Source organism: Crinia signifera, chromosome 2 (genome assembly GCF_055691185.1).
Source record: "Crinia signifera chromosome 2, ASM5569118v1, whole genome shotgun sequence".
NCBI classification, from domain to species: domain Eukaryota; kingdom Metazoa; phylum Chordata; class Amphibia; order Anura; family Myobatrachidae; genus Crinia; species Crinia signifera.
Window position 1 is genome coordinate 19,262,268 of NC_139218.1, and position 22,112 is coordinate 19,284,379.

The 22,112-nt window shown below is 48.8% G+C and overlaps 1 protein-coding gene and 2 long non-coding RNA genes across 5 annotated transcripts; 1 reads left to right on the forward strand and 2 right to left on the reverse strand.

Moving 5' to 3' along the window:
* The first annotated feature begins 1,159 nt into the window (after positions 1–1,159).
* Positions 1,160–11,745, forward strand: LOC146059443 (uncharacterized). Of its 3 annotated transcripts, none has more exons than XM_083171670.1 (5): positions 1,160–2,647; positions 6,720–6,931; positions 8,485–8,745; positions 8,831–9,551; positions 9,666–11,745. In XM_083171670.1, exons 2-5 carry the CDS (start codon positions 6,722–6,724, stop codon positions 10,331–10,333), a joined length of 1,860 nt encoding a protein of 619 aa, XP_083027796.1. In that variant the 5' UTR covers positions 1,160–2,647; positions 6,720–6,721; the 3' UTR covers positions 10,334–11,745. The 3 variants fall into 3 exon arrangements, 2 of the variants coding, with proteins under 2 accessions (XP_083027796.1, XP_083027797.1); XR_014470240.1 differs by lacking the exon at positions 1,160–2,647 and having other exon boundaries at positions 6,451–6,931; positions 9,666–10,773; positions 11,633–11,745; XM_083171671.1 differs by lacking the exon at positions 1,160–2,647 and having other exon boundaries at positions 6,452–6,931; positions 8,831–9,167; positions 9,243–9,551.
* Positions 11,673–12,761, reverse strand: LOC146059444 (uncharacterized). Its single transcript, XR_014470241.1, has 2 exons — positions 12,530–12,761; positions 11,673–12,443 (listed from the first exon to the last, which is right to left on the reverse strand). It is a non-coding gene; the product is annotated as an uncharacterized LOC146059444 (long non-coding RNA).
* A 1-nt stretch (position 12,762) lies between these two features.
* Positions 12,763–13,978, reverse strand: LOC146059445 (uncharacterized). The gene is made up of 5 exons (XR_014470242.1): positions 13,844–13,978; positions 13,623–13,762; positions 13,366–13,541; positions 12,948–13,279; positions 12,763–12,861 (listed from the first exon to the last, which is right to left on the reverse strand). It is a non-coding gene; the product is annotated as an uncharacterized LOC146059445 (long non-coding RNA).
* Between the last annotated feature and the right edge of the window lie 8,134 nt (positions 13,979–22,112).

The following is a 22,112-nucleotide window of genomic DNA, read 5'->3' on the forward strand; positions in this document are numbered from 1 at the left end:
TTTTCATGAAGGTCTGAAACAGAATATAAATACTTGGTTGACTATTACAGATCCTCTGTGGTGCACAAAGGACCAGAGGATCTAACAACTTTGGGGTAGATGTATGAAGCAGTAAAAGGGAGGAGAAGTGACCCATGGCAACCAATCAGCTGCTCTTATAATTTTATATTGTTAAAATGATAGATGTTACTACAGTGCTGATTGGTTGCCATAGGCCACTACTCATCTGGCTCCCTTCTCCTGCCTTATATCACTGCTTCATACATCTACCCCTCAGTCTGTACGTCATGCGGATACATTGGTAACAAAGACATTACACAAACAGAAACTAAACTCCTGAAACGACAGGTTGCTGCAATTTTACCCATGTGTTCTATGGTTGGGCCACAGAAAAACTAAACTGCTTTTACCCCATATTTGAAAAATCACATATAGGGCGGGAGGTAGTGCTGCCCGAGTTTGGTGGCCGTGCAGTAGGGATGGCCATCGGTGCAGACGCCATCGATGGTTGCCATTGATGGCGATTCTGCACCCAGCCATCGATAGTGGCAAACTATTTGATGGATAACCATCAATAGTTTTAGCTATCGATGGTCAGCCATTATATGTGACTGAATGGTCCGTGGGCCAATCAGTACTCGTGGGCGGGACTTCCGGGTGTCGGGGGGCGGAGCTATTCTCCGTGATCCAGGCACCTTGAAAAAAAAAAGGAAACATCGTTTCTCCTTTGCCATCGATGTAGGGAAACTATCTGGTACTCCCACATTGATGGCAAAAGTATTCGACATCGGCCACATACCATCAATGATTTTAAATCATCAATGGTCGATGGCCATCCCTACCGTGCAGGACACTGGCCGAACTCAGATGTTTTTTAAAGGTGCAATTTTTTACAAGGCAAAACCATGCCAAGTTAAAAGCTCCATAGAAATCTGGGGGGTAGCAGTTGGAATTAAAGGGACTGCACAGATGTCAAAGACATTGCAGGAATCCATCCAAGTTTAATACATACTGAGAGTCAGATATGGATAGATGTGTATATTTAAGACAGGGATGAGAATATATGTGTGTGTATATATATATATATATATATATATATATATATATATATATATATATATATATATATATATATATATATATATGGAATTTGGTGCCTCCCTTTGGTGTACAGTACTGTACACATAATATATACACCACAACCTGGGAGATACATTTTATTCAGTAACCTCTTTATTCTGAGCACTGTATCCCTGCTGGGTATTGATGATGAGCGGAGGGATGAGCTATGGAGCACAGGCTGCCACTTAGTAATAGTGATTGCAATGATTTTCTGGTCAGGACAATGGATGTTCTGATCAATACCCCACATTGGTAATGTAGATATTCCTGGCTGCTGCACCAGCACTTTCCGATGTGCGCTGTTATCTCAGTCCGCCACAGCCCTATGTACTGACACAGCAATACTGTAACCGCACACACACACACATTAGGACAGTAGGAGAGTTCTATCATACACACAACACACACACACACACACTAGAGCTGGGTGCACATATATACAATCGTCTGGCCGTTCTTTCGATCTGTGACGAACGGCCGTTTGATTATATAGGTGTGTACGCTGTCCTGATTCCTTCTGTACGATCGATAAACGGCCAAAAACGGTCTTTTCCGTCCATACTCGGTCGGTCGAAGGTTCATTGCTGTTTAATATTCTTCTGACCAGCCGGGCCCGTATCAGAACAAAAGAGCAGTGTGTGCGCACGTTCGATCGATATGATGGCCGTTCTTGCGATTATACTCCCAAAGCTGGAACGCCCAAGTGGCCTTTGACTAGCTGCAAGTCATCAGGGTTGTTCAGCTCTAGCTCCTGTACCAATGGCATATGGGAGATGGTGTCTCGCCTCAGAAGCCAGTCTCTGGTCCAGCAGCTGCGATTCTTGCTCTTTTTTTTTTTTTATAGACTGCAGTGGTGTGGCCATAGCAGCAAGAATACAAGCACGACCCTTTCTTTTCAAGCTCATGATGGGAGGGAGCGATAGAAAACAAACGGAACGAACGTGCGTGTTCTCTGCCCAGCCAGCACTGTAAAAGAAATCGCTTTTGGTTAGGTTCTGTAATCAGTCTGGGTCCGGCCAGTCGGGATCCTGACATCGGGCTAATGCCATCTGATGTGTCAATAGCCCAAATCGAGACCATGGGCGGTATTCAATGACCTGAATCGCTGGTCACAGCGATTCAGGTTTCACATTCGCCAGTCAATCGCCGGTTTTTTGACGGCGATTCGCCACGCGTAGGGATTCGTCGGAAGTCGCCGGGACTAGCTGTGTCACCCTATTCAACGTGGCTGAGAATCGCCGCCCCCAACGGCGATTCTCAGCCAATCCAGCGTATCTGGTGACTGGGTGGAGGGCGGGTGTATATATTCCCGCTCTTCCATCTAATATATAAGTGACTTCCCTGCTGCGCAGCTCTGCTATTAGCTTTCAGCAGGGGTGGAGTGAGTTGCTGCAGCTAATAGTTCTCCCTGAACACGTGCAGAGAGCAGAGAGCAGAGAGCAGAGAGCAGAGAGCAGAGAGCAGAGCCTGGAGCGTGGAGCGTGGAGCGTGGAGCGTGGAGTGGAGTGCATATTTTCTTTTGCAGGTGAGTATTGTGATGTGTTTGTACTGCAATGCTATGGGGGTTTGTTGTATGGGGTGGGTGAGTGTTTGTTTGTTTGCAGTATGTGTGCCCCCCGTTTTTTGGGGGGGTTTTAAACTTTTTTTGCTTGAGTGTTTTTTTTTTTTTTTTTTTTTACTGTGCTTGGTGCAATGTGCAGCCATGCTGCATGCTTGTTTGGGGTGCTGGAGTGTTGTGGTGGGTGCCCTTCATGCTTTGGGCGTGGTCGTGAGTCCCCATTTTAAAATGACTGCAGCCAAAAAAAAAATGAAAAAAAAAAACCTGCAGCCATTTTAAAATGGGGGCCCTGGGTCACGAGCATAGCATGTCGGGATCCCCCCCACTACACCCCAGCATCCCTGACAAGCATGCCTGCACCTTGCACCCCACTTGGGTTTGCCTGGCCCCTCAGTGTCATTTTCACAAAATTGCCTGTTTGGGGTTTTTTTTTACTGTGGATCATGTGTGGGTGGCATGTGCGGCCATGCTGCATGCTTGTTTGGGGTGCTGGAGTGTTGTGGTGGGTGCCCTTCATGCTTTGGGCGTGGTCGTGAGTCCCCATTTTAAAATGACTGCAGCCAAAAAAAAAAAGGAAAAAAAAAAACCTGCAGCCATTTTAAAATGGGGGCCCTGGGTCACGAGCATAGCATGTCGGGATCCCCCCCACTACACCCCAGCATCCCTGACAAGCATGCCTGCACCTTGCACCCCACTTGGGTTTGCCTGGCCCCTCAGTGTCATTTTCACAAAATTGCCTGTTTGGGGTTTTTTTTTACTGTGGATCATGTGTGGGTGGCATGTGCGGCCCTGATGCATGCTTGTTTGGGGTGCTGGAGTGTTGTGGTGGGTGCCCTTCATGCTTTGGGCGTGGTCGTGAGTCCCCATTTTAAAATGACTGCAGCCAAAAAAAAAAAGGAAAAAAAAAAACCTGCAGCCATTTTAAAATGGGGGCCCTGGGTCACGAGCATAGCATGTCGGGATCCCCCCCACTACACCCCAGCATCCCTGACAAGCATGCCTGCACCTTGCACCCCACTTGGGTTTGCCTGGCCCCTCAGTGTCATTTTCACAAAATTGCCTGTTTGGGGTTTTTTTTTACTGTGGATCATGTGTGGGTGGCATGTGCGGCCCTGATGCATGCTTGTTTGGGGTGCTGGAGTGTTGTGGTGGGTGCCCTTCATGCTTTGGGCGTGGTCGTGAGTCCCCATTTTAAAATGACTGCAGCCAAAAAAAAAAAGGAAAAAAAAAAACCTGCAGCCATTTTAAAATGGGGGCCCTGGGTCACGAGCATAGCATGTCGGGATCCCCCCCACTACACCCCAGCATCCCTGACAAGCATGCCTGCACCTTGCACCCCACTTGGGTTTGCCTGGCCCCTCAGTGTCATTTTCACAAAATTGCCTGTTTGGGGTTTTTTTTTACTGTGGATCATGTGTGGGTGGCATGTGCGGCCCTGATGCATGCTTGTTTGGGGTGCTGGAGTGTTGTGGTGGGTGCCCTTCATGCTTTGGGCGTGGTCGTGAGTCCCCATTTTAAAATGACTGCAGCCAAAAAAAAAAGGAAAAAAAAAAACCTGCAGCCATTTTAAAATGGGGGCCCTGGGTCACGAGCATAGCATGTCGGGATCCCCCCCACTACACCCCAGCATCCCTGACAAGCATGCCTGCACCTTGCACCCCACTTGGGTTTGCCTGGCCCCTCAGTGTCATTTTCACAAAATTGCCTGTTTGGGGTTTTTTTTTACTGTGGATCATGTGTGGGTGGCATGTGCGGCCATGCTGCATGCTTGTTTGGGGTGCTGGAGTGTTGTGGTGGGTGCCCTTCATGCTTTGGGCGTGGTCGTGAGTCCCCATTTTAAAATGACTGCAGCCAAAAAAAAAAAGGAAAAAAAAAAACCTGCAGCCATTTTAAAATGGGGGCCCTGGGTCACGAGCATAGCATGTCGGGATCCCCCCCACTACACCCCAGCATCCCTGACAAGCATGCCTGCACCTTGCACCCCACTTGGGTTTGCCTGGCCCCTCAGTGTCATTTTCACAAAATTGCCTGTTTGGGGTTTTTTTTTACTGTGGATCATGTGTGGGTGGCATGTGCGGCCATGCTGCATGCTTGTTTGGGGTGCTGGAGTGTTGTGGTGGGTGCCCTTCATGCTTTGGGCGTGGTCGTGAGTCCCCATTTTAAAATGACTGCAGCCAAAAAAAAAAAGGAAAAAAAAAAACCTGCAGCCATTTTAAAATGGGGGCCCTGGGTCACGAGCATAGCATGTCGGGGTCCCCCCCACTACACCCCAGCATCCCTGACAAGCATGCCTGCACCTTGCACCCCACTTGGGTTTGCCTGGCCCCTCAGTGTCATTTTCACAAAATTGCCTGTTTGGGGTTTTTTTTTACTGTGGATCATGTGTGGGTGGCATGTGCGGCCATGCTGCATGCTTGTTTGGGGTGCTGGAGTGTTGTGGTGGGTGCCCTTCATGCTTTGGGCGTGGTCGTGAGTCCCCATTTTAAAATGACTGCAGCCAAAAAAAAAAAGGAAAAAAAAAAACCTGCAGCCATTTTAAAATGGGGGCCCTGGGTCACGAGCATAGCATGTCGGGATCCCCCCCACTACACCCCAGCATCCCTGACAAGCATGCCTGCACCTTGCACCCCACTTGGGTTTGCCTGGCCCCTCAGTGTCATTTTCACAAAATTGCCTGTTTGGGGTTTTTTTTTACTGTGGATCATGTGTGGGTGGCATGTGCGGCCCTGATGCATGCTTGTTTGGGGTGCTGGAGTGTTGTGGTGGGTGCCCTTCATGCTTTGGGCGTGGTCGTGAGTCCCCATTTTAAAATGACTGCAGCCAAAAAAAAAAAGGAAAAAAAAAAACCTGCAGCCATTTTAAAATGGGGTCCCTGGGTCACGAGCATAGCATGTCGGGATCCCCCCCACTACACCCCAGCATCCCTGACAAGCATGCCTGCACCTTGCACCCCACTTGGGTTTGCCTGGCCCCTCAGTGTCATTTTCACAAAATTGCCTGTTTGGGGTTTTTTTTTACTGTGGATCATGTGTGGGTGGCATGTGCGGCCCTGATGCATGCTTGTTTGGGGTGCTGGAGTGTTGTGGTGGGTGCCCTTCATGCTTTGGGCGTGGTCGTGAGTCCCCATTTTAAAATGACTGCAGCCAAAAAAAAAAAGGAAAAAAAAAAACCTGCAGCCATTTTAAAATGGGGGCCCTGGGTCACGAGCATAGCATGTCGGGATCCCCCCCACTACACCCCAGCATCCCTGACAAGCATGCCTGCACCTTGCACCCCACTTGGGTTTGCCTGGCCCCTCAGTGTCATTTTCACAAAATTGCCTGTTTGGGGTTTTTTTTTACTGTGGATCATGTGTGGGTGGCATGTGCGGCCATGCTGCATGCTTGTTTGGGGTGCTGGAGTGTTGTGGTGGGTGCCCTTCATGCTTTGGGCGTGGTCGTGAGTCCCCATTTTAAAATGACTGCAGCCAAAAAAAAAAAGGAAAAAAAAAAACCTGCAGCCATTTTAAAATGGGGGCCCTGGGTCACGAGCATAGCATGTCGGGATCCCCCCCACTACACCCCAGCATCCCTGACAAGCATGCCTGCACCTTGCACCCCACTTGGGTTTGCCTGGCCCCTCAGTGTCATTTTCACAAAATTGCCTGTTTGGGGTTTTTTTTTACTGTGGATCATGTGTGGGTGGCATGTGCGGCCCTGATGCATGCTTGTTTGGGGTGCTGGAGTGTTGTGGTGGGTGCCCTTCATGCTTTGGGCGTGGTCGTGAGTCCCCATTTTAAAATGACTGCAGCCAAAAAAAAAAAGGAAAAAAAAAAACCTGCAGCCATTTTAAAATGGGGTCCCTGGGTCACGAGCATAGCATGTCGGGATCCCCCCCACTACACCCCAGCATCCCTGACAAGCATGCCTGCACCTTGCACCCCACTTGGGTTTGCCTGGCCCCTCAGTGTCATTTTCACAAAATTGTCTTAAGGTAGGTTAATTGCACAGTAAAGGTACAAAAATGTAAAGTTTGCTTTATCTGTGTTTATATTCCACAGGAATGTCTCATCGGACAAGGATCGTGGAACCCCTTTCCCCTCTTCTTTCTATTTCAGGTGAGACGAGTCCATTGGAGATGACTACAAGGGAGGAAGATGGTGATAGGATATCCACAAGTAACCCTGGCCGGCCGGTGCAGGACGACATGGAGCATGGAGATCGAGAAGGAACACCTCAATCAAGACAAACAACTAAAAGGAGAAGGACACAGGTAACTTCTTTAAAACTTGATGAATAGACAGGTTTCGCAACAACGCACTAGCGCGTATTTTACCCTAAAAGTGGGCGCCGGGACCCATTAAACAGTGGCCACCGGACGCCGTTGCCTGTAGGTTTTATATAGTTTGCTGCTGCTGCGCATCACGAACCCTGCATGAGAGCAGGTTAACTTTTCAAACTCTGCATCCTAAGTCCGCTCTGCTGTTGAGAGCAGTGGGGGGGGGGGTGGGGTGGGGACAGGATAGGATGCTGTAACAGCCGCTCTCAGCAGAGTAGATCTGCGCACTGGCAGGGTAAAGGATGATGCAAATTTGACTTAGATCAGCGTGTCAGCTGGTCCAGTCCCACCCCGCCGCGTTGATAGCCTGCTCACCTACTCTGCTGACCACCCCCCCCCCCCCCCCCCCCCCCCCCCCCCCCCCCCCCCCCCTTGGCAACCAGTGTGAAGATCCCGGGATCATGTAGCAGCGCAGCACGACTTAAGCCTCACGCAGAGTCCCAGGGTCACTCCTAGTTCAAAAGATTGCACAGGAATAAACAATAGCAAAGATACCAAAGTATTACCTTTATTTTACACACGGGTTTTACATGTTAAATCAGCATTTAAAGTCTATATACATTATATACAGAAAGGTCATCAGTATTATTCACGTTATCAGAACCATACCATGTTATCCCTCAGATTAACATCAGATGGCCAGGACACGCTAGTCCACAACTCCCGGCGCTGACGCTCGGACACTTCTCTGCCTCTCTCTCCCTGCAAACACCCACTTAAATCCCAAAGGCAGCCCTCTCCACCACCCTCTGGAATTTTTAACCCTTCCTATGCTGGGTGCGGTTGCATGATATATAAAGAGGCCCATTGATCCCAGAACCAAAAAATATACACAAACTAAACAGATTGTAATCTAAGCTTTTGGTCGCTTCTAACCGGACCATAGATATACAGTTATATTCTTTAGGTATTAAGCATTCGGGAAGACTGCCATATTTAACTTCATTGTAGCAAATCCCTTATTCATGCTACCATCACAGTTTACTAACTACATAACCAGGAGGCAGTGACGTAACCACGGGCAACGCTTATCCTCCCAGTTTCTCTTGTGTTCAAAAAACGCTCTTCTTGCCTTCATATGCATATGTAGCAGTATGGGCTACAGTATACAAAGCTTAGGGAACATAGTACAGCCATTTACATAACATGAGGGAATATTTCCCTCCAGTAGCACACATACTCATCCTAATTGAATAACCTGTTTGGATTATTCAGTATAACATCCTATTATTGTCCGACATACAGCCCTGTGATGTCCCCTATATATAGCAGTCTGGGGTTCCCAGCTCTGATATGAATACAGTCCGTGATAATTTCCGGTTATCGCCGGCATTTTGCAGTTCTCTTTGCTGCAACGCAGAAAGATGCAGGCGAACAACATATGACGGAAAGGGGCGTGGCCAAATACTTAATACATCATGAGGTTAATGTTTAATATATGATAAATCTTTTTGTGTAATTTTGCTGACACTGTTTGTTTTTTAAAGGCTACAGACAGAACACTGGACGAACAACCCAGTGGTTCTGGGGTCCAACCACCCGTAGCGAGAAAGAAACCTGGCAGGAAAAAAAAGGTTCCCCTAGACCAACTTGCCGAGGGAGAAGAAGAGAGCATCCCGTTCACTACTGCAGAAAGCAACGTGCTGGTTGAAATGGTCCACAAGTTCTATGACCAACTGTGTGGACAAAGAAGACAGGAAACGAGCGGTAGAGAGCGTAAAAGAATATGGGCCTCGATTGCAGAGAAGGTTCATTGCTTTTTTTTTATTAAAATAAATCCATTTAAAAAAGTGCATTATTTGATTGTTTCTAATGTGATTTTTTGCATCTTAGATTACAGCAGTGAGTGGCAACGTCAGGTCGATCGACAAATGCCACAAACGATACAATGATTGTCGACGGCACACAAAACGGAAGATGGGCCAAGTCAGGCAACATCTAATTGGGACTGGAGGCGGACCACCATTTCAAGTTTCATGGCAGCCGTGGGAACGAGCCATCCAGGAACACATGAATCCAATCATGGTGGAAGGTGTTCCAGGCTCTGTGGAGTCCAATGTCCGCAGAGCAGAAGTGTTGAACGCTATCGAAGCGCAAATTCCACCTGCGCAACGAAGAAGACGGAAGACAACACCAGCAGAAACAGCACCTTCGCAAACTCAGGAGCAGGGTAATTATTTGTACTACTTTGCTCTCTCTAAAATTATTTTGCAAGGTTCTAAAATGTATATTTTCATTTCAACAGTTGTCGTTGCTGAAGATCGGACAGAAGACACCCATGTAAGCCAACCGGCTGAAGAACAGTCAACACAGGAAGAGACCATCACCCTGGATCTGTACTCGATCAGTCAGTTTGAATCGTCCATTCAAACAGAAGACACCTCTCGAGGATTTGAAGACAGCAGCTTGCAAACCCCACTGGGTGAAGAAGGATCTACAGCAAGTGGAGGATTGGCCCATCAGCTTCCAAGTTATCATCATTCCATCCAGGACATCGAGGAAGCGTCTGAAGATGAGGAGGAGGTGGATCCCACCAGACCACCACTGATGGATTGTAAGCTTTTGCCATTTGTTTGTAACCTTGTGGTTTTTTTTTTTTTTTTTTTTTTTAAAGATTACATTGTGTGAAATGGTTAAAATTTATTTATCTTGTCCTTTTTTTTTATAGCCGGAATGCAGCTCGTGGAGGACATCCAGAGAGAACAGGCTCCAACGCGCGTCCATAGAGTCCGGCAATTGGCGTCTGAAATAGAAGATCACCAGAACCAGTACCGGATCATGATGGAGCAGAGGATGACAGCCATGGAGAAGCATCTTGAAACACTGGCCACAACGATGTCCGACATCGAGCGAAGACGCCAGGAGGATTGGGCCGAAATAGAGCGAAGACGGCATGAAGACTGGGTGGAATCCGAACGCCGACGTCGAGAGGATAACCAGGTGATGATGACCGGGATCTACAAGTTGGTTGAGAATGCAGCGTGTCAACAGGAGACCCTGAGACAAATTTCCACCTGCCAGACACAAATTGCGGCAAGCTGCATGATGATCGCCAGTTCCCTGCAGCAGAGATACAATCCGGACAACGTGGGACAACCAGCGAGAGCCACCCCTTCACCGTGGATGCCACCATCTTCATCAAGTCGGCATCAGGAGCCTGCGCATCTCCAAACATCGTGGGCTGGATCTTCTCAGGCATACCAAGGCTACGCTGGAATGTATCCACCTCCTCCACCCTCCAGCCAAAGACCAAGGACGCCACCACATCGCACATCTCCTGCTCGAGCTTCAACCGCCCAAAGGCCGGGACCGGCGGAGGAGGACCCTGCACAGTGAACACGGTCGTATATTTCCATTTATTTTACATGTTGTTTGTTTTTATGTTAATATAGAAAGCTTTCTTTTCTCCAACTTTCAGTTTGTCTTTTCTTATGATTATTTAACCCTTGCAAATTTTTCCTACAGCTGTGTTCACTAAGGAGTTGGGCGTAACAGTTATGCAATGCATGCGCGTGCATGCATTGATAATTGTTGGGAAATGATGAAAGCTCCTTACATATGGTGGATGTAATAATGGGCCATAAAAAGAGCAATCTGATCCCACATTTCTACCCTTGCAATGCAACCTTTAAAACATTTGTTCATATTTATCAAAATTACACCCAGTGCAAACACCATTTTTTTTTTTTTCAATTTTTCAGGGGCAGTGCATTGGAAATTGATTTTCAACTCCTAAAATCCAAAACGGGGAGAATGCCAAAGCTACATACCTATTGGTGAGTAATACCCAAGTGCACCCTCTAATCTATCTTGTCCCCAAATCTTGTCCCTTGTGCTAACGCACAGACCAGGCGCATTTGAAGTGTGGCTGGCTTGTGCGTTACCACAACGCTTACTCAGCATCCGGTGCCCACAACTTGCAAGTCACATCTTGTCCCTTGTGCTAACGCACAGACCAGGCGCATTTGAAGTGTGGCTGGCTTGTGCGTTACCACAACGCTTACTCAGCATCCGGTGCCCACAGCTTGCAAGTCGCATCTTGTCCCTTGTGCTAACGCACAGACCAGGCGCATTTGAAGTGTGGCTGGCTTGTGCGTTACCACAACGCTTACTCAGCATCCGGTGCCCACAGCTTGCAAGTCGCATCTTGTCCCTTGTGCTAACGCACAGACCAGGCGCATTTGAAGTGTGGCTGGCTTGTGCGTTACCACAACGCTTACTCTGCATCCGGTGCCCACAACTTGCAACTCACATCTTGTCCCTTGTGCAAACGCACAGACCAGGCGCATTTGAAGTGTGGCTGGCTTGTGCGTTACCACAACGCTTACTCAGCATCCGGTGCCCACAGCTTGCAAGTCGCATCTTGTCCCTTGTGCTAACGCACAGACCAGGCGCATTTGAAGTGTGGCTGGCTTGTGCGTTACCACAACGCTTACTCAGCATCCGGTGCCCACAACTTGCAAGTCACATCTTGTCCCTTGTGCTAACGCACAGACCAGGCGCATTTGAAGTGTGGCTGGCTTGTGCGTTACCACAACGCTTACTCTGCATCCGGTGCCCACAGCTTGCAACTCACATCTTTTCCCAAATAGGTTTTTGATACCAATTTCCAAAATTTGCTCTCCTTTTTTGCAGGTTATACCGACGGTAAGGATTAAGAATTGACACCGGGAAAGTCTTTACCATGGTATTAATTTATTTCGGAATTTAACATGTGAAAAAAAGTTAAATAAAGTTTTTCAAATATATTGACTGCTTTCTTGCTTCTGAATGTTATTAAAAAGGTATCAGATGAGTATTATTCCATTTTCTTTTGAAACGACTGCAAAAAATGATAAAGGGTCAGTGTCAGATAAATATTAAGGTTTTTTTTTGTGTTTTACATGCATACAAGCTAGGAGTTTCCAGATTGGTGCCGGTTTAGACCAAGTACTTTTTGGGTTTATATTTCACTGATACTCCTATTTCTAAGCTTTTCCTTAAATATGTCATTCTTGCCAAATACACCTAAATAGATTTCTAAAGGTGTCTCAGTGAAATATTTGGAGCAATCCCCGCCATCTCATAACAGTAGTGATTGATCCAAAAAGCGAATTTCTGGGGCTATTACAGGGTGATAGTTTCAGAAAGCAAATGATTTTGGGAGAGTGTTCCCATAGCTTAGATAACTTAGATTTGACCATATAATTGATTGATTTATCACTATTTTCAATAGTTTAAAAACTCTACCAAAATCAAACACAAACTCAAGCTAGCTATATTCCATTTGACATGAACTGGATTCATGGACGAGAGGTGAATAAACATGTAAAATTTATTGATGAGAAACAACATTACTTAACACCTTGCACGCACATGACAGGTACAGCCTATGGTCCGGCAGGTCTTTTTCACTTTAGGGGTTCACCCGCTGGAGACTTCCCCGTCCAGAGACCAGCAAAAGAAACTGCAAAGAAGAAAGAAGGGGTTAATGATCGGTGACTGTCTCCTATAGCCTCCCACCACCAGTCCCCCACGTAGTTCCATACTCACCCCAGATTTGGTTTTAATGAATGTGCTCGCACATGACAGGTACAGCCTATGGTCCGGCAGGTCTTTTTCACTTTAGGGGTTCACCCGCTGGAGACTTCCCCGTCCAGAGACCAGCAAAAGAAACTGCAAAGAAGAAAGAAGGGGTTAATGATCGGTGACTGTCTCCTATAGCCTCCCACCACCAGTCCCCCACGTAGTTCCATACTCACCCCAGATTTGTTTTTAATGAATGTGCTCGCACATGACAGGTACAGCCTATGGTCCGGCAGTTCTTTTTCACTTTAGGGGTTCACCCGCTGGAGACTTCCCCGTCCAGAGACCAGCAAAAGAAACTGCAAAGAAGAAAGAAGGGGTTAATGATCGGTGACTGTCTCCTATAGCCTCCCACCACCAGTCCCCCACGTAGTTCCATACTCACCCCAGATTTGGTTTTAATGAATGTGCTCGCACATGACAGGTACAGCCTATGGTCCGGCAGGTCTTTTTCACTTTAGGGGTTCACCCGCTGGAGACTTCCCCGTCCAGAGACCAGCAAAAGAAACTGCAAAGAAGAAAGAAGGGGTTAATGATCGGTGACTGTCTCCTATAGCCTCCCACCACCAGTCCCCCACGTAGTTCCATACTCACCCCAGATTTGGTTTTAATGAATGTGCTCGCACATGACAGGTACAGCCTATGGTCCGGCAGGTCTTTTTCACTTTAGGGGTTCACCCGCTGGAGACTTCCCCGTCCAGAGACCAGCAAAAGAAACTGCAAAGAAGAAAGAAGGGGTTAATGATCGGTGACTGTCTCCTATAGCCTCCCACCACCAGTCCCCCACGTAGTTCCATACTCACCCCAGATTTGGTTTTAATGAATGTGCTCGCACATGACAGGTACAGCCTATGGTCCGGCAGGTCTTTTTCACTTTAGGGGTTCACCCGCTGGAGACTTCCCCGTCCAGAGACCAGCAAAAGAAACTGCAAATCCAGCTGCTTGTAGGTCCCTCCAGAAATTATCAAGCAGGAATAGGCTGCGGAAAATAAAAAGGGGTTAGTGACACCTCACAGGGCCCAAACCCTCCCCTCCTTCCCCCAGGGGGAGCGATACTCACCGGGTAACTGCACAGTAGCCCATGGGAAAGGCATCACGCACCCACACCTGCCAGCAGCCCTCACACATCAGGGGTTCATCCGCTGCACACAGGATCCCGCTGCTTGTAGGTCCCTCCAGAAATTATCAAGCAGGAATAGGCTGCGGAAAATAAAAAGAGGTTAGTGACACCTCACAGGGCCCAAACCCTCCCCTCCTTCCCCCAGGGGGAGCGATACTCACCGGGTAACTGCACAGTAGCCCATGGGAAAGGCATCACGCACCCACACCTGCCAGCAGCCCTCACACATCAGGGGTTCATCCGCTGCACACAGGATCCCGCTGCTTGTAGGTCCCTCCAGATATTATCAAGCAGGAAAAGGCTGCGGAAAATAAAAAGGGGTTAGTGACACCTCACAGGGCCCAAACCCTCCCCTCCTTCCCCCAGGGGGAGCGATACTCACCGGGTAACTGCACAGTAGCCCATGGGAAAGGCATCACGCACCCACACCTGCCAGCAGCCCTCACACATCAGGGGTTCATCCGCTGCACACAGGATCCCGCTGCTTGTAGGGCCCTCCAGAAATTATCAAGCAGGAATAGGCTGCGGAAAATAAAAAGGGGTTAGTGACACCTCACAGGGCCCAAACCCTCCCCTCCTTCCCCCAGGGGGAGCGATACTCACCGGGTAACTGCACAGTAGCCCATGGGAAAGGCATCACGCACCCACACCTGCCAGCAGCCCTCACACATCAGGGGTTCATCCGCTGCACACAGGATCCCGCTGCTTGTAGGGCCCTCCAGAAATTATCAAGCAGGAATAGGCTGCGGAAAATAAAAAGGGGTTAGTGACACCTCACAGGGCCCAAACCCTCCCCTCCTTCCCCCAGGGGGAGCGATACTCACCGGGTAACTGCACAGTAGCCCATGGGAAAGGCATCACGCACCCACACCTGCCAGCAGCCCTCACACATCAGGGGTTCATCCGCTGCACACAGGATCCAGCTGCTTGTAGGTCCCTCCAGATATTATCAAGCAGGAATAGGCTGCGGAAAATAAAAAGGGGTTAGTGACACCTCACAGGGCCCAAACCCTCCCCTCCTTCCCCCAGGGGGAGCGATACTCACCGGGTAACTGCACAGTAGCCCATGGGAAAGGCATCACGCACCCACACCTGCCAGCAGCCCTCACACATCAGGGGTTCATCCGCTGCACACAGGATCCCGCTGCTTGTAGGGCCCTCCAGAAATTATCAAGCAGGAATAGGCTGCGGAAAATAAAAAGGGGTTAGTGACACCTCACAGGGCCCAAACCCTCCCCTCCTTCCCCCAGGGGGAGCGATACTCACCGGGTAACTGCACAGTAGCCCATGGGAAAGGCATCACGCACCCACACCTGCCAGCAGCCCTCACACATCAGGGGTTCATCCGCTGCACACAGGATCCCGCTGCTTGTAGGTCCCTCCAGAAATTATCAAGCAGGAATAGGCTGCGGAAAATAAAAAGGGGTTAGTGACACCTCACAGGGCCCAAACCCTCCCCTCCTTCCCCCAGGGGGAGCGATACTCACCGGGTAACTGCACAGTAGCCCATGGGAAAGGCATCACGCACCCACACCTGCCAGCAGCCCTCACACATCAGGGGTTCATCCGCTGCACACAGGATCCCGCTGCTTGTAGGGCCCTCCAGATATTATCAAGCAGGAATAGGCTGCGGAAAATAAAAAGGGGTTAGTGACACCTCACAGGGCCCAAACCCTCCCCTCCTTCCCCCAGGGGGAGCGATACTCACCGGGTAACTGCACAGTAGCCCATGGGAAAGGCATCACGCACCCACACCTGCCAGCAGCCCTCACACATCAGGGGTTCATCCGCTGCACACAGGATCCAGCTGCTTGTAGGTCCCTCCAGATATTATCAAGCAGGAAAAGGCTGCGGAAAATAAAAAGGGGTTAGTGACACCTCACAGGGCCCAAACCCTCCCCTCCTTCCCCCAGGGGGAGCGATACTCACCGGGTAACTGCACAGTAGCCCATGGGAAAGGCATCACGCACCCACACCTGCCAGCAGCCCTCACACATCAGGGGTTCATCCGCTGCACACAGGATCCAGCTGCTTGTAGGTCCCTCCAGATATTATCAAGCAGGAATAGGCTGCGGAAAATAAAAAGGGGTTAGTGACACCTCACAGGGCCCAAACCCTCCCCTCCTTCCCCCAGGGGGAGCGATACTCACCGGGTAACTGCACAGTAGCCCATGGGAAAGGCATCACGCACCCACACCTGCCAGCAGCCCTCACACATCAGGGGTTCATCCGCTGCACACAGGATCCAGCTGCTTGTAGGGCCCTCCAGAAAGTATTAAGCAGGAATAGGCTGCGGAAAATAAAAAGGGGTTAGTGACACCTCACAGGGCCCAAACCCTCCCCTCCTTCCCACAGGCGGAGCGCTACTCACGGGATAACTGAAACGTAGCCTTGGGATAGCAGCCACGCAACAACAGCGGCAAACAAAGAACCGTAGAAAACCGAAGGAACAACGGCAACAGGCCAAAACACTAACGTGCCCAAACGGAACTCTAGAAAACATAAATTAATGAAAAGTGTCAAATATCATATAACTAATCAAACAAGCCACAAACTTTGGACTACAAATACTCACATTGGGCAAAATATGACCGGATGAGTCGAGCTCTCGCATCCACTCGTTCATTCATACCGGCGAGCAAAGCTGTTGAAAGGTCCCCATGCCGGAAAACCGCAGCATCCACGGTCACCGGCAAACGGTTTGCAATGCAAATGTTGTGTAAAATACAACAAGCATTAATTATGCCGCAAACCTTTGCCGGTGAGTATAAAAGGGCTCCGCCGGTCATGTCTAAACATCTAAACCGGCTTTTAAGGACACCGAAGGTTCGCTCAATTACTGCCCTCGCTGTCGTGTGAGCCCTTTGGTACCTTTCAGCAGCTTCGCCCACAGGATCAGATAATGGGGTCAGGAGCCAGTCCTTATTGGGATAACCCGCATCACCTATGGAAACCAAAAAAAAAAATATTACATTATTAACAAAGTCTGGATTTCAGGACAAATCAAAACCCCCCCCCCACAGCCAAAAAAAAACATACTACTTACCTAACAGCCAGCCGTCCGGCATTCGGCCGTGCTCGAAATCGGCATACAGGGCGGACTGGCTTAGAATGAACGAGTCGTGGGTCGACCCAGGAAAACCCACAAGGAGGTTGGTTATTTTCATTTGGTGGTCGCAAACCACCTGAACGTTCATCGAGTGGAAGTGTTTTCGGTTCCGAAAACATTCCTCTGATGAACGCGGTGGTTTAAACGCCACATGGGTGCAGTCGATCGCGCCCAAAACACTGGGAAACTTCCATTTTGAGAAAAAGCCAAATTTGATCTCATTCCATTCGCTGTCTTGATCAGGAAATTTAATATACTGGGTCGTTAATTTGCGGAATGCCTTTATGACCTGTGCTATACAGCGGGAGAGGGTTGGCTGTGAATAACCGCATGTTTGGCTTAAAGTGGGCTGGAATGTGCCCGACGCAAAAAAATGCAACGCACCCAACAGTTTCTGGAAACCGGTGAGTGCGTGATTGCCCCGTTTCCGTGCTACCAGGTCTGGCTCCATGAGATCGTACAGCATATGGATTGCCGCAGACGAAAGGCGATAATTAGAAATCACCTCCGCCTCGGTGAGATCACCCAGTTCACGCCGAGTACGAAAGTGGCGTGGACGTGGGACTGAAACCCGCACCGACTCACCTAATGGAGCTATCGCCGGAATACTAGTGTCATGTTCCATCATATCTACCTCCTCCTCCACACTGGCATTCAGCATGAAAACAACAATAGTATCCCTGAACAGCTCCATTACTGTAGTCAGTGTTAAAGAAATTGCAGTGAAATGCAAAAAAACGCAAATTACCCTACAAAAACGTTTCCAATACAGCAGACTGCAAAAGCTGTGTAATCTCCTCAAAGGCCAAACGAAGGAGTGAGGTGGGGAGGAGAATCATGGGTAAGTGAGGTGCACCATGGGTAAGAACAGTGCGTTGTGGGAGTAAAAAAAAAATACCAGAAAAAATTAAATATATATTGGTATAGCACTTCTACGACCATCACATCACACAAGGGCAGCAAATAATATTATATTACACTTGCAGAGTGAAATTAAGCACTTAAAACCAATTATTTCACAGGATCCTAAAAAAGATCACCATAAAAAGATGACGAGGGACACTCGGTGAGGAACGGCGATATGAAACAAGAAATAAGAATCGCCAACTTCACATTGAATACACTTTTGGCGATTCATGGGTGATTCCCGTCGACTACCGGCGAATCCCCATGAAAATTCCTATAGACAAATACCGGCGATTTGAAGAGAAACACATTTGGCGATTGGTGCTTCATTCACCAGTCGTCAGCGGCGAATAGACGACGTTGAATAGGGTGATTCGCTTATACAGCTCATAAAATCGCCGTCAGCCACGATAAAAACACAGAATCGCCATAAAACTTGGCGATTCTGGCTCATTGAATACCGCCCAGTGTGTCCGGTGGTACAATCTTTTCCTTGCGATTGTTTGGACGGGAGTAGATCGAACCTCGCAAGTAAATTGTACAGGTGTGTACGCGCGTATCGGCTGGTGTTTGTGGATGGTCGGTCGTGTGGATGGTCAATCGAACGCTCGCAACAAAACAGGGATTGTATAGATGTGTATCCAGCTTAGGACAGTAGGAGAGTACTACAGTATCATACATGTAACACACACACACTAGGACAGTAGGGGAGTACTATCATACATGTACAGTAGGAGCAAGTTTCATCTTTGCTCCTTTGGCCATGGCTAGCCATGGCTATTCTATTGTTCTCAGCTGCAATACGTATTGTATTGCAGCTGAGAACAATAGAATAGCCATGGCTAGCCATGACCAAAGGAGCAAAGATGAAAATTGCTCCTACTGTAACACACAAACACACATAATACACACACACATACACGTAACACAGGGGGAGATGTACAGTAGCAAGCCTGAGAAAGTGACATATTGGAGAGAGATAAAGGGTCTCATTCAGACCTGTTTTGGCTGCAAATGTTCGCAGCGTAGCGCACAGATAAACGTCACCCACCCGAACATCCGACCCCCTCCACCCCCCCCCCACCACCACGCGAGTCCCCTGTAACATGCGAGCGGATGTGTTCGCTAACATCCCCTCGCATGCGTCCGATTGGGAGAGAAATCATTCGATGGTTGCACACCATTGAATGATTTTTCTACTCTTCGCTAATAAAAGTCAATCTAGACTGACTTCTATTCCGGCCGCTATACGCAGAATGGGGCGGGTGCTGATGTCATGTGATGTCAGCCACCCGCTCCAAGCAGGCATCACCATGTGGGTTTTGGTAGGAGATTGCCCAGTGTTATTATGGGGATGCCCATATAGCACTGGGCATTCCTCTGCTGCCCCCCCCCCCCCCCCCCCCCGGCCCTCCTTTCTCTTGTGAAACGCACTGAAGCTATTCGCTCCAGTGTGCATAATTGCAGTGGTGGAGCCTGTGAGTAGCTGGCCCGGGGCCCAAAGTATAATTTGTGCCCCCTCCAATGCCCCAACCCAAGACACAGAATGACACAGAGAGGCAGATGGTGACAACAGAAGGCTGGGGAGGCAGATGGTGACAGCAGAAGGCTGGGGGAGGCAGATGGTGACAGGGGGAGGCAGGGGGTGACATGTAGAGTGTGAAAGGGAGAGACAGTGGGTAACGGGTACAGCCACACTATCCTGCATGGTTCGGAGAACAAGGGGCATGACTGAGGGGGTCCCAGAGGATAAGTAATTGCTGGTCTAGACCTCAATGGACCCTTATTCCTCAGGGGCCCTCGGTGCAATGCACCTGCTGCACCAATGGTAGTTCCACCTCTGTATAAATATATAAAGGTACCCAGAACATGCAGTCTCTAATGGAGTTGATTTTATATAGTGTGGCGAGCGCAGCGAGCCCGAAGCGTGCCGAGCCCCGCGAGGGGACGCGTAAAACTAAGCAAATAGCTTAGTGGGCACCCAACTAACATATAAGTACCGTTCTGTTTTTTAAATGGCAGATATGCAGTGGGAGAGGGTTCTCCTCACAGGTGTTAGCTCATCCTAGGTGACTGGGATGGAGTATTGTGCCCCCTTAAAAAATATATGGTATATGTTTCCTAGCACAGCGCCCACGATTTTAATCCTATTACATCATTTTGATCGCATCGCATGCGATGTGATCAAAACGATGATTTAATTGTACATGCACCCTGATGGGTGATTACTATGTTATATGCACGCCCATATAGCGTGGCGAGCGCAGCGAGGGGCGGCGTTACGCGTCCTCCGACCTTTTCATACCCCCACTATCCACGTCGGCGGAGTTGATTTTATATAGTGTGGCGAGCGCAGCGAGCCACCGAGCCCAAAGCGTGGCTACGCTCGCCACACTTTGGGCTCGCTGCGCTCGCCACACTTTCTATTCTCAACTCCACGCCGACGTGGATAGTGGGGGTATGAAAAGGTCAGAGGACGCGTACCGCCGCCCCTCGCGGGCTCGCTGCGCTCGCCACGCTTTGGGTTGACGTTGATGGTGGGGTGGCGTTAACAATTGGGGGGGCCATTTCACACTTCAGGGTGGGTATTTGGGGTCTGTGGGCCATTTAACATTGTTCCCTATGTGAAATCGGGTCAATTGGGCCATTTAACATTGTTCCCTATGTAAAATCGCGGTAATAGCGTCTGTCGCATCGCATGCGATTTTTTTGGCCGCATGCGATGCGACCGACGCAATTTTTTTTCCTTGCGATGCCTAAGATAAACATCGTGGGCGCCGTTCTAGGAAACAAGTACCAAAAGGGGTGCCGGATGACGTCCCGACAGTTGGAGTCTGACGGTCAGTAGACCAAAGTCGGAATACCGTCTGTTAAAAGCCTGACAGTTGGGATCCTGGCTTACAGGGGCTATTCTCCCTTGTGGGGGTCCACAAGGGAACCTGTTGTGACCGCGAGCCTGCAAGGGGCTTTGATGCATTTGCCCCCGTGTCGGAGTACCAGCAGTCAGAATACCGATGTTGGTATGCTGACCGTCGGAATCTCAACTGTCGGCCGCTAAACCACACCATAAACAAGACCCTATCCCTAGTATGGGTGCACTAATCCTAATATTTATAGGAATGGATGAAGAACAGGAAACAGACTGTGACATATGTACAGTCCAAATACACTAATTGTTTATGGGATGAAATGTCACTGTGGATATTATTATTATTATATATCCTATTACCTAATGGTATCTGTGTCAATTGGCCGAGAAGCCGAGTTTAACAAGTACAATACAGCTGTCTTGGTTTTCTATATTTAGGTTTTGAACTGACAATAAGAAGTGAAGTCTGAATATGAAGCAGATGTACAAGTAGAGGAATAATCCTCCTCTCCCAATCATCCGCACAACAATGCCTACAGTATGTGTTATTACACTGCAGCCAAGAGACGGGGATTTACTCCGTGTACGCTGCGCCCTTATACCGGATTGTTTGTCTCTGCTGCCGGATAAATTACTTTGAAGGTATCTCCCCCAGCCTGGATCACGCAGAAAGCCTCATTGCTGTGTAAGGAGCCTTCCCGGATGTGATATGTAGCAGAGATCTACAGCTCGGGTATGGAAACAAGCAGCCAGCAGCTCTGTCATGTGCTCCGCCTCCTGCGCCGGTTACTAATTACAGCGGCTTCACCTCTTCTTTTTCTGATGATAAAGTAATGCTGCACCTTAGCCCCGTCACAGACGTGCACTGTAACATGTCACAATGTCGTTCAGTGACGTCACCCAGTCCCCTGCTGAACATGCTGTAATCAACGATAAAGTAAAAATGTGACAGCGTGTTCAGATTACATTGTTAACGGCCAGCGGGCGCACGTATTATTAACTACTGTATGTAGGCCTTTATTCAGATCTGATCGCAATACAAATTTGTTTGGAAAATGGGCAAAACCATGTGCACTGCAGGTGGGGTAGATGTAACATGTGCAGAGATAGTTAGATTTGTATGAGTTATTTTGTAACAGGGCTAGGCAATTGCGGCCCTCCAGATGTTGAGGAACTACACATCCCAGCATGCCTTGCATCAGTTTCAGCATGGCCACATAGCAAAACTAATGCAAAGCATCCTGGGATGTGTAGTTCCTCAACATCTGGAGGGCCGCAATTGCCCAGCCCTGCCCTAGTGGATGGTAGGGCAAGACATACTGCCTGTTGGCACATTTCAGCTAAAAAAAAAAGTGAAAACCCCATGTCAACTTTTTGACTGTCGACATTCCCATTGCTGACCTAATGCTTGTGTGGACCTTCTGAGCCTGTCGACCTAAAGCCCTATCTACCTTTTTCAGGTGTCGGTCTAAGCCCTGTCGTACCTCGGTGGTCGACGCAATACATGTCGGCCTTTCCTTTGTCGACCTAGTGACCCTATACCTTG